At 40.1% G+C, this 14,063-nt stretch overlaps 2 protein-coding genes across 3 annotated transcripts in view; one reads left to right on the plus strand and one right to left on the minus strand.

Annotated features, from left to right (window-relative positions):
- Positions 1–4,036: 4,036 nt before the first annotated feature.
- zgc:114119 (Mediator of RNA polymerase II transcription subunit 30-like) lies at positions 4,037–8,237 on the plus strand. 2 transcript variants are annotated; one of them, XM_061665239.1, is made up of 5 exons: positions 4,037–4,106; positions 4,521–4,760; positions 5,733–5,891; positions 6,023–6,112; positions 6,977–8,237. In XM_061665239.1, the coding sequence occupies exons 2-5, from the start codon at positions 4,533–4,535 to the stop codon at positions 7,070–7,072; spliced, it is 573 nt and encodes a 190-aa protein (XP_061521223.1). In that variant the 5' UTR covers positions 4,037–4,106; positions 4,521–4,532; the 3' UTR covers positions 7,073–8,237. The 2 variants fall into 2 exon arrangements, with proteins under 2 accessions (XP_061521223.1, XP_061521222.1); XM_061665238.1 differs by having other exon boundaries at positions 4,041–4,144.
- The window catches only part of ext1c (exostoses (multiple) 1c), a 72,459-nt gene continuing 66,515 nt past the window's right edge, over positions 8,120–14,063 (minus strand). The window contains exons 7-12 of the mRNA XM_061665237.1: positions 13,665–13,783; positions 13,150–13,245; positions 12,708–12,794; positions 12,462–12,622; positions 10,129–10,300; positions 8,120–8,753 (exon numbers count right to left, since the gene is read on the minus strand). Coding sequence (XP_061521221.1) covers positions 8,568–8,753; positions 10,129–10,300; positions 12,462–12,622; positions 12,708–12,794; positions 13,150–13,245; positions 13,665–13,783 — 821 coding nt within the window. The 3' untranslated portion in view covers positions 8,120–8,567. The remainder of the gene's footprint in view (positions 8,754–10,128; positions 10,301–12,461; positions 12,623–12,707; positions 12,795–13,149; positions 13,246–13,664; positions 13,784–14,063) is intronic.

Consider the following 14,063-nt stretch of genomic DNA (forward strand, 5'->3'; position numbering starts at 1 on the left):
GCTCTTTTTATACCGCTCAACTTCTCTGTTGCGCTGATGCTGATAAGAGATAGTCGACTGGGACAGGCAAGAAGAGAAATATCCTGCATTGCATTCGCGACCATTTTCAACTTGGAGAGGGAAGATAACACATCTGAGTGATATTGCCTTTCTTTGTAACGCTATCTTTTGTAACCGTATCCTGTGTTATTATTAAAATATTAACAACGTTCATTCTGGGGTTTTTTCATGATTCTAGAACGTTTGAATAGTTAAACGTGAGCCTGGGTCATTATTGCTGCTCCTAAGAAACAACATCATAGGAGGGTTATAAACTAGCAATATACAGTATACTGTAGTCATATGATGTCAAATTTTAGTTAGCTGGCCTTTATTCAATAGGATATGCTGCCTCACTGTGGTCGTCAATGCAGGGTCAAATTAGGATTTTTGCCCATTAACAATAACAATTGACACTATTCCACCAATCACTTCAGAAAGAATGTTAGACTATATTAGCGCAAAGAGTTTCAAACTTTATAGCTCAAACTGATTTATCACTTTTTTGATGCCCTATTATAAGCCAAAAAGACTGAACACTTTTTTTTTAAGCCCTTACACTTCCCTTTGACAAATTACAGTGTTATTCTTGTCATATTAAGCTTTATCAACTTTATATAACAGTCGACATAATTTCTCACCAAATAAACTTAATGGGATATTTCGAGCATAGGATGTGTAAGTGGCATTCTTGTTCCTCTGGGCTTTACTGTTATAATATACTTTTGGGTAAGCAGATATTACAGATTTTATTTTCTGAATAATAAAAAAAATCACGCCCAAAAAAAAAACGTCATTACTTGTGTTGCCTGATTAAGTGTTACTGAACATTTCTTGATACAAATGTTTTTCTAAGCACACTTTTAGTATTTTTATGTAAAATTAGACTTTAACAACCACCAAATGTTATGTAGAGAAAAAAAACAACAATTGAATTCCTCTGTGTTGAAGGCATTTACCTTTCACCAAGCTAATTCAACAAAGCACAGTAGCTGAGGAAAACATATATGATATAATATGATTAACCAGATCACCTGAAGAAGGAATTTAACAAAAGAAAATCTATCAGCAAAGAGTTGTATTGACGTTGTGAGAAGATAAGAAGTTCTTTCAGTGTTCCTATTTTTCAACTAAAGCAGGAAGATAATGAATTGTTGGCATAACTACAGTAACAAAAAATGTATTCTGGTATTTGAGTTTTGGTATCAAGTTGGACGAATATGTAAGAACAAGGTTATGAAATCAGCAATTAATCTGAGTGTGTGACATATTTTATTTAATAAGCAATGCACCTCAAATAGGGCATTCTATCGGTAAATATCTTTGCTATGACTGATACTACCAGGTGGGGAGACATTATTACAGGCATGAGAGCTGTAAAGCTGAAGTTTTACGGTCATCTTAAGAAATGTTTTTAGGCCTTATACATAGAAACCTGGTACTCTCTGCTGTTGAGTAAATAAACTCCCCACAGGCCAAGGCCTCATACAGGCTCCTCAGATCAATGTATTAAACTAACAGTACTGTGGTGATTTATTTTGCAAAAAAATAAATATTAACAAGAGCTACCCTGCATTTACACATAACTGCAACGACAATAAAAACATCAATCCAGCCATTTTCTATATATACAGTAGGTCTTACCCTTATTGAGGTCACAAGTAACTGAAGCCAATCACAAATGATTTAAGGCGAGTCGCAGCTGGTTATTAAGAAAAAATAAATTACGGTATTACCCACTGGCCAGCGTAAGTATCACTCTGTCTGTGTTATGCATTCATATTGTAAAATATGTAATGACATGGACAATGCGGCACATCAAGACACAAGAATGAATAATCACGTACACACTTCTTCTTTTCCTTTCGACTTGTGCCGGTAGGGAGTCGCCACAGTGTGTCATCCTTTTCCATGGAAGCCTATCTCCTGCATCCTCCTCTCTAACACCAATTGTCCTCATGTCTTCCCTCACAACATCCATCAACCTTCTCTTTGGTCTTCCTTGAGCTCTCTTGACTGGCAGCTCCATCCTCATCATCTTTCTACCAATATACTCACTATCTCTCCTCTGGACGTGTCCAAACCATCGAAGTCTGCTCTCTCTAACTTTGTCTCCAAAACATCAAACCTCGGCTGTCCCTCTGATGAGCTCATTTCTAATTTTACCCAACCTGGTCACTCCGAGAGCGAACCTTAACATCTTCATTTCTGCCGCCTCTAGCTCTGCTCCCTGTTGTCTCTTCAGTGCCACTGTCTCTAATCCGTACATCATGTCTGGCATCACCACAGTTTTATAAACTTTGCCCTTCATCCTAGCAGAGACTCTTCTGTCACATAACACACCTGACACCTTCCTCCACTTTGCCTCACACTTCCCCCACCACCCCTCTCATTCATGCACATATATTCTGTCTTACTTCGGCTAATCTTCATTCCTCTGCTTTCCAGTCCAGGCCTCCATCTTTCTAACTGTTCCTCCACCTGCTCTCTGCTTTCACTGCAGATCACAATGGTATGGTCCACGGGGATTCCAGTCTAACCTCATCTGTCATCCACAAAGACACAATGTAGCTCCTTCTGACCTTCTCTGTACTTCTCCATCAACACCCTCAAGGCAAATAATGCATCTGTGGTACTCTTTCTAGGCACGTAACCATACTGTTGCTCGCAAATACTCACTTATGTCCTGAGTCTAGCCTCCACTACTTTTCCCCATAACTTCATTGGGTAGCTCATCAACTTTATTCCTCTATAGTTCCCACAGCTCTGCATCACGCATTGTTCTTAAAAATGGGCACCAGCACACTTTTCCTCCATTCCTCAAGCATCTTCTCACACGCTGAAATTCTATTGAACAAGCTGGTCAAGAACTCCACAGCCACCTCTCCTAGATGCTTCCATACCTCCACAGGAATGTCATCAGGACAAACTGCCTTTCCATTTTTCATCTTCTTTAGTGGATTTCCAACTTCCCCCTTACTAATCATTGCCACTTCCTGGTCCACCACCCTTCTCTCTCCTTTTCCTCATTCATCAACTCCTTGAAGTATTCTTTCCATCTATCTAGCACACTATTGGCACTAGTCAACACATTTCCATTTATATCCTTAATCACCCTAACCTGCTGCACATCCTTCCCATCTCTATCCCTCTGTCTGGTCAACCTGTAGAGATCTTTTTCTCCTTCTTTAGTGTCTCTGCCTCTTGTTTGGCCTTTTCCACCTCTACCTTCGCTCTATGTCGCATATCAATATATTCCTTTCTCCTCTCCTCGGTCCTTCAGATTATATTGTCAACACAATATGTAATCCACCTGCGTGCTTCTACTTCCACTCTTGTAGTTCTCTCTATGTTCCTGCCTCTTCTGGAAAAAAAGTGTTCACTGCAGCCATTTGCACCCTTTTTGCAAAGTCTACCACCATCTGTCCCTCCAAGTTCCTTTTCTGGATGCCGTACCAGCCTTTAATATGGTGCAAAGTGAAAACTGTGGACATGGTCATCATGTCATTTATGAACACAGTCAAATCACATTCTACCGGTTGGGCTGCAAAATTAACCACGTCACTAATTGACCACTTTGATTTTTTTTTAAATATAAAACTGAAATGCAATTTTATCATTTTGTCAATAATTTAATCACAACTTTTAACTATTACCATACTTTTAAAAAAAATATATATCTGTACTTTTACCTAACTACATCGTGTGAGTACATTTGCCACCTCTTGTTATACGAATTTAAATATTGCACTTACACATATACACTCACTTGTAAAACATATTTTAAAGAATGTAACATATGTGAACAAAAATAAGCGTTTGCTGGAAAGAACGTTGTTATTCCAAAACAACAGACAATTGGAAAAAATGTCACTGAACTCAGGTTTTGAGCTGTGATTTGTATTTCCGTGGTGTTCTAAAAGTCACCTGTGGGTGGCGGTGGTGTATATGAGATGCATATACCGTGCTGCAAATATCAGAGAAGTAGACTACGAATGGACGCCGTCAAAAGAGACAAAGCATTTCTTGTTTGGAGGAATACATGAGAGCCAAACAACCCAAGAAAGGTTGGACATACTCCAGCTAAACGGCGTCTTAAATTACGGTATGCGATGTCTTGCTCTTTCCGGCCTTTAAGCTAGTTACACATCACGACTGGCTTGTTGACGCATACCTCTTTGTTTGGACAATTTTAGCGTTTTAACCTCCAAACAAAGGCATGCAATTAATAAACCACCGTTTCTCACGCAACTCGAATAGCGTCCATGATGTTCAGCCGTTGCAATTGAGCTAATTCATGTTTTGTGGAGTTTGTCCTTTAGTTGTTTTAGCCGAGCGTTACCAATGACGAGATATGTTGGCACTTAAATAAAACCTTCAGACCACACTGGAATAACGAGCTTTATTTTCTTTCTGTATTAAAAACAGACTTAACATGATATCTCTCTCTCTCTCTCTCTCTCTCTCTCTCTCTCTCTCAGCTTGGTGTCGTGATGGCAGCATCATTACCACAGAAGACGGGCATGGCAGGGATGCCCACTCAGCAGCAGCCCCCCCACATGCCCCCCAGTGGCCCCATGGCCGCAGGTCAGCAGCCAGTGCCACCCCAGGGTGCGCTCAGAGAGATCTCCCCGGTGTTCCTGTGTCGGATCGGACAGGAAACCGTCCAGGACATTGTCACTCGCACCATGGAGATCTTCCAAATCACACGAGCCACGCAAGTAAGTAAGAAAGAAAGAGAAAACCAAATGTCTTTATTGAGATGAGCTAAAGCTGCGCTCATCACAAAATTCAGCTTTTGGGTGAAACTAAAATCCATTATAACCTTTCATAGGTGAACGTGTTCAGCGTATCAGTGCTTTGTTTGCCCAACTTTCTGTTCTCTCACAAGGAAGTCCTCTTCTGATCCTTTCTGTGACTCTTCCAGTCTCTCTGCATCTCTCTTGCAACCTGCTCATAATGACACTGTGTCATTCCCTCATTCCCTACTCCCTAACAATATACAGTCAACCCCTATCAAATTTGTGGTCTGGCATTTTTAAATTCAGCTTTTCACAAATTCTTTTTAGGGATCCTTACCATCATCGCTTGTTGAAACACAGGCCAAAGAACGAAATGTATTACTTTGGTACCATCTCGGGTCTTGTTGAGAGGTTTCATTTAGGCAAAAGTCGTGCTTTTTTGCCATCTTGTGGCATATTTAGACAATTACAAACCTCTTCGGAGGGCATCAATTACTCATCGATTTTCCCCCATAAATAGCGGAAACTGTATGTTGATTTTTCTACAGTCGACTGTATACTGTAGTTCATAGTTTACAAACATTACACAGGCGCACCTTTAATGACATTCTTGCTGTCACATAATTACAACGTATCCGATAAACATCAGCTTGGTTGACCTTCTGTAATAACCATTAAACAAATAAAAAAATATATAATAATTTTATATTGTTTTAAGCCGAGTGTACTTTACAAAGTCGAGCAACACTGCAAGAAATTTTAGCGTGTACTAATACTATCGGCAGTACATGTAGCGGATAGGGAGTGATTCCGAACACAGCCCCAGACCGACAACCGTTTATAGTCTATCGACAGTGTTTGAATGAAAGATCTCTCACAGTGTCTTTGTGAATACGAATGAGTGAAACTCAAGCTAGACTTCATATCTGTCTGTCCGTGTGTTTGTTTCAGCTTCCCAATGGTGTGACTCAGAGCCAGGCAATGTACCAGGATCGCTTTGGGAAACTGCAGGAACACTTGAGGCAGCTCGCCCTGCTCTTCCGCAAACTTCGTCTCCTCTACGAGCGCTGCGTGGAGATGACCGCTGACCTGCAGGAGGGGCCGGCAGAGGTTAGCAAAAGAAACCTCTTGCATAAAATGTGTTTATTACTTTTTTGGTCGGTGAGATTTTAATTGTACGTCTCTCTTTTCGCCCTCATCATTTATGTAATATACTGTGTATATGTACCCCATGGTATCAGCTTGTGCCCTATGTTGGAGAAGAGCTGGTCAATGTCAGAGTGGAGCCTTGTAGTCCTTCGGTCCACCAGGAGAGAAAAGAAGTCCTAGAGGTAAATTCTACTTCTCTTATGTAATAATTACATGACAGATTGTAACATAAACAAGTTGTAAATTAAAGTCATTTAGAACTCTTAAGATACTTCTGGGTGAAACATAGTGGAGGCTTGAGCTAATTGAGCTACAATTGGCTTGCATATTTATTAGACTCCGCTAGAGTGGCCATGCATGGCAAACAGCCCTTATATATAGTCGTTTGATAAGAAGGGTATGATTAATCGATACATTGGCAAGAATTTGATGTAGATAATTGAACATAAATAGGAAGGAAACAAAGATTTATGCGGAACCATTTCAAACTTGCAAGCTTCCAAACCTCATTGTGAAGATTGCGTTTCTCTATATATTGTAGTCATTCATGGTGAAGAAGTTGGGAATTTTTGAGCAGACGCTTTCAGCGGCAGAACTAACTGTAATTACGCTGCATTGTTAACTCTCTGAATAGAGATTTCCTAGGAGAAAATGCACATTGTTAATTTTCTCAAATTGGAAATAAATGTAAAAATAACTATTTAATAGCTTATTACAAATTTTCATTTAATCTATAATAGAGATGCTTCATTTATAGCTATTTTCGCTCCGGCGAACACACTCCCCCCACCTCCCAAAATCCCCACTCCATGAATATCCACATTTTGGGAATAAAGAGAGATCATATCTCATCTACAAAAGCCCATTTCATTCTTAACACTCACATGAAGGCCAGCGCTTCATATGGTTTTCATAGCTCAACTTGAAACCTATATGAGAATACGCTGTTTAATCCAAATGTACTATGTTCCTGCCATGTTTTCTTCTTGTTAACATTAAAGCTGTGTACTTGGATGAGGTTAACTGCTTGGCCTCTCTGTTTGCAGAAAGTACGTCAGAAGAACCAGGAGATGAAGGTTCTCATGGATCAGATGAGGAACTTGCTGTGGGACGTCAATGCCATGTTGACACTAAGGAAATGATCGATCAATTTTCATGGACTGACCGGGAGAGTATTTGCAGGGCAACACCTTATTTCCACAAGACAACATTGAAGATGCACGCTTTTGTACAATGAATCTCGGAACCCTTCTGCAATAGCAATAATCTGAAAGTAATTGAGCCCCCCCCCAAAAAAAGGTTCATTATCACCTATACTGTAGATGCCACAAGAGGGTGGCAAAGCACAATTTTTGTCTAAGTGAAACTCCTTAACTCACTTCAATATAGTTCCCTGACACTGGGATGCCCAAAATGGCTGCACAGGACTTTGTTTGTCTCAATGAAATTCCTAACATAAACCCTTGACACCAAAATGCCACAAGATGGTGGCAAAGCACAATTTTTTTTTTTTTTCGTCTAAATGACGCTCCTTAACTTACTTCAACATAGTCATGTGATGCCAAAAGATGGCGGCAAAGTAATACTTTTTTGGGTGTTTTCAGGAATGACAACCATGAATATGCAGGGTTCACTGTACAGCTGTTTATAGTTAAACCTGCCATTATAAACGGGTTTTTGTTTGGTGACAGTTGATGAACTCTAATTTACAAGGCAGCTGAATGATTACTATTTTTTTTAATTATTTTTTTTATTTTTCTATTTTTACTGAAATAAGTTATGAACTCATTTGTTGAAAACTTGTATTCCATCGGGTCACGAGAACCGTTTTTTTTCCTTCGCTACCATCTGCGGTCACAACACCTGACGCATCAAACCATAACAGGCAGGTGCATGGTTCCAACTGGCCCCTTGGCAGCTATGTACAGTACATCTCAGGTGTTTTGGACTGCGAGTGTGTATGTGCATGCGTGTCCTTCATCAGTCTTCCTCAGTGTTCAACAACGTTTGCCCGTGAATGTAATTTTGTCAACTGGGTCATATTTCTGTTTTGTACAATATAATATCTTTTTCTAATTAAAAATATGTAAAAAGGCATCAATTCCTTCCAGTGACTGCAACTTTATTTAATTTCACGCTAAACTGCAAAGTGGGTAATGGGAGCTTCAAAAAAACACCATAACAAAATCTGCATTTACAAATGATTTTATTAGTTTTACAGTTTACTTTTTCCTGTCAAATTGTCTGTTTTCCTTGGCGACAGTCCCTGCTCAGTAATACTGAGACAAGAATAGCCCGAGAACATGGCACTGGTACCACCTTCCTTGGATGGTGTTGGCATTCCCATATATGCACAGCAACAGCACTCACATCAGAACCTTCTTCAGCTTTCCAATGAAGACTGTCCTTTGAATAGAAGCCCATCTATCCTCATGACTGAAGGGTTACAGTTCACTTTGCACTTAATAGGACTTTCTATATTGACAGTCCGCCAGGGTGTGTCTGATTGTCCACATGACAGTTTTCGAGTCCCTTTGTCCCCATGTCAGCTGGCCATCGTCGCATCATGACGTTCCACCTGTTGGACGGTGCTATCCGAAAGCCCGCTACAGCAGACCAACTCAACGGTCAGCCACATCACGCCCTCTCGAGGTCTTTGTACTTCTTGCGGAGGACAGACACTTGATCTTTAAAGAGCACGGGATCTAGGCGAAACTGAGAGTGGACCAGAGGCATGTAGCCAAACCAGTTGGCGAAGGTGTTGACACACTCCTGGCGCTGGTTGAAATGCTCCGGATTGGCCCAGGGGACATTCTTTGTGGCCTGGTGGATAAAATAGGACACTGATTAAACCTTACATGCTGTTTGGGTCAAGTTTGACCCAGTTTGACAGCAATGAAAATACCCTAACTATCATTCTTTGACTCTGAAATTGGATGGAAGACGTTTGTGTCCACTAAGGCTGTTGGGGGTCAAATTTGACCCTTGTCTACTAGAATGAAGTTTAGATTTATGTGTGTTAAAGCAATGAACAATGCACAATGGTCATTGCACCGGACTATTGCAATATTAGTCATTCGAACTGCTCTAAGTGCTAGAGGACTCTGCATCTTTTTGCACAATTGTTTTTTGTCAATGTCTTTATGTCTCCAAAGTGTTCTGTTGTACTAGAGCAGCTCCAACTACCGGAGACAAATTCCTTGTGTGTTTTGGACATACTTGGCAAAATAAAGATGATTTTGATTCTGAAAATTGTGGAAGACTTGAACTTACACTGTAATGTACAAATGACATAAATATTTGAATTTGTATTATATGTCAGTGGTCACAGTGTTCAAGGGGAAGCTTAAAACAGTGTGCGTCTGTGTTTCCACCGCATTTGCACACATTCCTGGAGAAACATACACCTGTAGGGTCAAGGGGCAAGCTCAAAACAGTGAGAGACTCTAGATCCATCCATTCTCTGCACCGCTTATCCTCACCAGGGTTGCGGGTGCGCTGGAGCCCATCCCAGATAACTTCGGGCGAGAGGCGGGGTACACCCTGAACTGGTTGCCAGCCAATCCCAGGGCACATATAAACAAACAACCGTTCGCGCTCACATTCACACCTACGGGCAATTTCGAGTCCTCAATCAACCTACCATGCATGTTTTTGGGGGGATGTGGGAGAAAACCACGCAGGCACGAGGAGAACATGCAAACTCCACACAGGCAGGGCTGGGATTTGAACCTCGGTCCTCATAACTGTGAGGCAGATGTGCTAACCAGTCTTCACTGTGCTACCCAGAGTCCAAATCATGCACTGTATATGTGTATTTTTATGGGCCAGTGGGGGCAGTGTTCACACAAGCGTTTGAAACCATCCTGAGAACTGTTCTTTGAAGGGTCACTGGCGAATCTTGAAACAGTGAAAGTAAAACAGTATTTTTTGTCATGTCTCATCTACAGTAAAATAGGACATCAAATTGTTTGATAGATATTTTTAAGCCTGTAAAACAAAGGATACACTTTTCCCTTTCTCTAAACATTAAGGATTAATCATCCAATTATTATGAGGATTATTCTTGGCCCAGATAAAAGAAAATTGATACGGAACATACTATGTGTGCGTGTAAAAATGAACAGTATATACATGTTAACGGTAAGAATTCACACTCGTGTACACCACCATGAATAAATGAGTGGGGACTGACTACCTGTGGGCCGGGCAACTCCTTGTATTGCTTCCTTTGAGCTACTTTGATGGGTGGCAAGTGGGTGACAGCGGAAACCAGGAAGTTCATCAGGATGTCCTCGCAGTTGGACTTATGATCCACTAGGGCTCTCAAAGACTGCGGCAGGTAGTTCGAAAACAGGTAGTGGTAGTACCTGTTGGATGGTGACATTTCATGTATAGAGTAGACATATATTGGTTGGACAAAATATAATACAGTAAAACACAAGCATCAGATAGTATGCATGTCAAAGTACATTTGACCACATTTCTGGTGCTAAATTTGTCTAATTCCTTTTTTGGGCAAACAACTCTTAAAAAAAAAAAAAAAAAGAGTAACTGGACAGATTTATAGCTTTATATTGGACCAAAGTGTGTTATCACATTTTGTAATATTGTTCGATGCTTGGGCTACAAGATGACGTTTTTCGCATCAAGTTTGCCTTCAGTTCAATAGATGTAGTCTAGATGGGTTTCTTCTGATTTATCGATGATTGTGCATTGTTCCAGGTTTGCGTGTTTTTCATGTTACACGGGGTACTCTGTGACTCCCACCCACCCCTAATGTATACTGCAGCTGAACCATGTAGGACAGTTAAAAGTGCCTGAGAGATTAGTTGGTCCAGGTTAAAATTATGAGGTATTGTAAATAATACAGTAGATCAGCCTTTGTGGTCATAATTATAGACTACAACTCAGTGACGTAGGACTCTTACAGATGTTTACATTGCAGTATTTTTCTTTTTATTTTTTATTTTTTGCTCCTGGACATCCCCTAGAGTTGAGATGCGTAATTTGTTTTTAAGATACTGTGGTAAATACACGGTGACATACAGCAGGTGGTAAATATTTGTTGGAATTGCAAATGAAAACTACACAGGCAGAAGCTAAATATTCAATGACAATCATATGCTATGAATAATGTGCAAAAATGAAGTTTTCTGTACAAGTGAATAATGTCTGGAATTTGGAGAACATTTACACAAGAGCGGCACACAATGTTGGAAAGTTGGTGCTCCAGCATTGCCAAGGCAATAACATAAACATAATAATACGGTTCCCATAGGCACATACACTTCCAATATTTTTTACTGTTGTGTTTTCATGTTTAGCAACGTGCTTGGATTTTGGATAAAGTGCAAGAAATCGTAGGTACTTATTATACAACAAAAAGCTATCTCATGGAAGAAGTTCGCTTGTTCGACAGAAGAATGAAATGTGCATAAACGTTTCCATTAAACACATTTCTTTTCCCTCTGCTATTTTGAAGAAGTACATATAATTGTGTTGTTTGTGCAATAATAGCAACATTTCTATCTGACAGCAAACCTCATCGTATGTGAAGTCTTGCGAGATGAACTTCACAAGTGTGTTGTGCATTTTATTTAGCTGTGCGTTTGTGTTCGTGTGTGTGTGCAATGCCAACACAGCAAGGTAGCACTGAAAAGCAGAGCGTACGCAACATTTAACGCAGAACTGGAAATGGGTCTGTAGGAAAAGGTCTGGTTGGTCAACGCAGTCCTTTGAATATGAGTAACAAACACAAATACATTTTAGCAAGCACAAGTTAATGTAAAGACGATACAGTCGAAATGTATTGATTTCAACCACACCTGTAAAATGCCACCAGGTGACCGTATCGAACTACAAACACCTCCCATTCTCGTCAAGTGGTTCTAAAACATTTCACACCAAGTATCGCCTAGAGAAAAATACTTGGCAATCAAAGTACCACCGTCATGACCAACATTAAAATAGAGTAGTCTAGTAGGCATACGTGTAGTAATGGTTCATCAAAAATGAGACCCAGAGAAAATAAAAAACTGTATTGACTGTAAGTAATGATTAGATTCAAATGTATTGCACATTAAAAAAAAAAATGTTTAAAAACAAACAGTTCTTGCAATAAATGCTAATTATCGTACTTAAAAGTTAAATACAAATCAACTTGACTAGAGAAATGCACTGTTCTGGATTTTTAAAAATGTATTTATTTATTTTTAATTTGATCATTAAATTCATTCATTTATTTACATTCCCCAATAATTTAAGAAACTGCTGAAATCTGACAGTCTTTAAATGGTGCGTAGTTTAGCTTTATTCAATTATTGTACAGCAGTGTGTTAGAGTTCCCACTGTATTTTGTTTTCTATGATGGATTAACGTGCCTGCGATTGGCTTGACGACCGGTTCAGGGTGTACCCCGCCTCCCGCCCGAAGATAACTGGGATAGGCTCCAGTAGCCCGCGACCCCAGTGAGGATAAGCGGTCAAGAAAATGGATGGATGGATGGATGGATGGGTTAATGTGCTTTACTTGTGGTAGAAGGCAGCCCCGGTCAGGACTATCGAATAGTCATTGGTCCATTTGGAGGTGTAACCCCAGGCGTGCTTTAAAGGATCCCAAAAGTGGCTCCGAGGAGGATACCCCACAATCCGATCAGGGAAGCTCCGCCACACCAGGAAGGCAAAGTTCACCTACAAGTACACAGACAGTTAGAACACGACTTCCTTTATTTGAGAGATTTACTTGTGCACCAAATACTGCTACACGAGCACGCACCTCACTCGTCAACAGGACCGTGTCCTCATCCAGACTCAGCACTGCATCGGTTTCTATAGCAACGTGAGGCAGGAACCGACTGGTGGTCTGCGAGAGCAACACAACAGTGAATCTTACAGCACTGTGGGCTACTTTGTATTTAGAATATGCTTTGTGAGTTTAGGAGAATGAGTCAGAGATGATCTTGTTACAATAAATGAGCTTTTGCCAGGGCGGCTATAAAAACAGAGCTTGACTGACATGAATGGAAATGAATGCCACTTGGGTTGATGGAGATGTCAGATAGAGACATGAATATGAAGATAGATGACAGGCATCAAAATGAAGGATCTTATAAAGAGTGGCAAAAAAAGGGAGATAAACAGTCTACGTGACTAACAGTTTGTGTAACTGTCACTTAGACACGAGCGTAGGATCCAGTGTGATTGGAATCGACACTCACCTTCCTCTTGCCGTCTGTCACAGTGAGGGGGACTGGCATGGGGGGCCATTTGCTGCGACTGGGTGGCGCTTTCTCACTGTTCCAGAGGATGATGATCTGGCGCAGCAACGAGATCATTTAAAGGGATCAAAATCAGCCAGTAATACGAACCAGTGGGGATGGCAAAGCCAAAACGTCACTGCTTACTCAGCGAGCAGGAACACTAAACATGTAAATATACAGTAAGTGGGTGTTTCAGAAAAATGAAATGAAATTAGGGGGAGCCCCAAGAGCAAAGACAAAAAGCAACAAAAAATATATATTTTTTTTTTTACTGCTGATAAAGAGTACTTAAGAAATGTAAACAACTTTATGCTATGTGTGCACTAAATTAACAACACTGGTACTTAACCTAAATCCTTTTTTTCAAGTACATTTTTCATATGTATATATATATATATATATATATATATATATATAAAAATTATGTTTTTAATATATTCATATATAGTGCATTTATGGTAAAAGCTACTTACTTGTGAGCAATACTTTGACTTGGAGACCACCTGAAGCAATTTCATGATTGGCTGAGACTGGGACACCAACGGAGAGATGGCATGGATGATAGCCGTGAACTCCTGATTTGGACTAATGCCTTGAGTGAGAAAAAAACAACAACAACATATATTCGTACGTCCTGCACTTTGCAACATATCTACAATAGCCCGCTTGTCAAAGAGATCAGATTGAAGCATCATACATAGTAGAACTATTATAACATTAGATGTTCAAACCTTTTTAGAATCTTGGCATCAGACTTTTAAATAATTGTTGAAATCATCTAATACATCTTAAAAGAGCTTTTGTAAAACTAATTCCCAACCCTCACAGATAAGAACAAGCACATGATTATAATCGCCAAAAGGAGGGCAGAT

The sequence above is a fragment of the Phycodurus eques genome, chromosome 20 (genome assembly GCF_024500275.1).
Source record: "Phycodurus eques isolate BA_2022a chromosome 20, UOR_Pequ_1.1, whole genome shotgun sequence".
Lineage (NCBI taxonomy): Eukaryota > Metazoa > Chordata > Actinopteri > Syngnathiformes > Syngnathidae > Phycodurus > Phycodurus eques.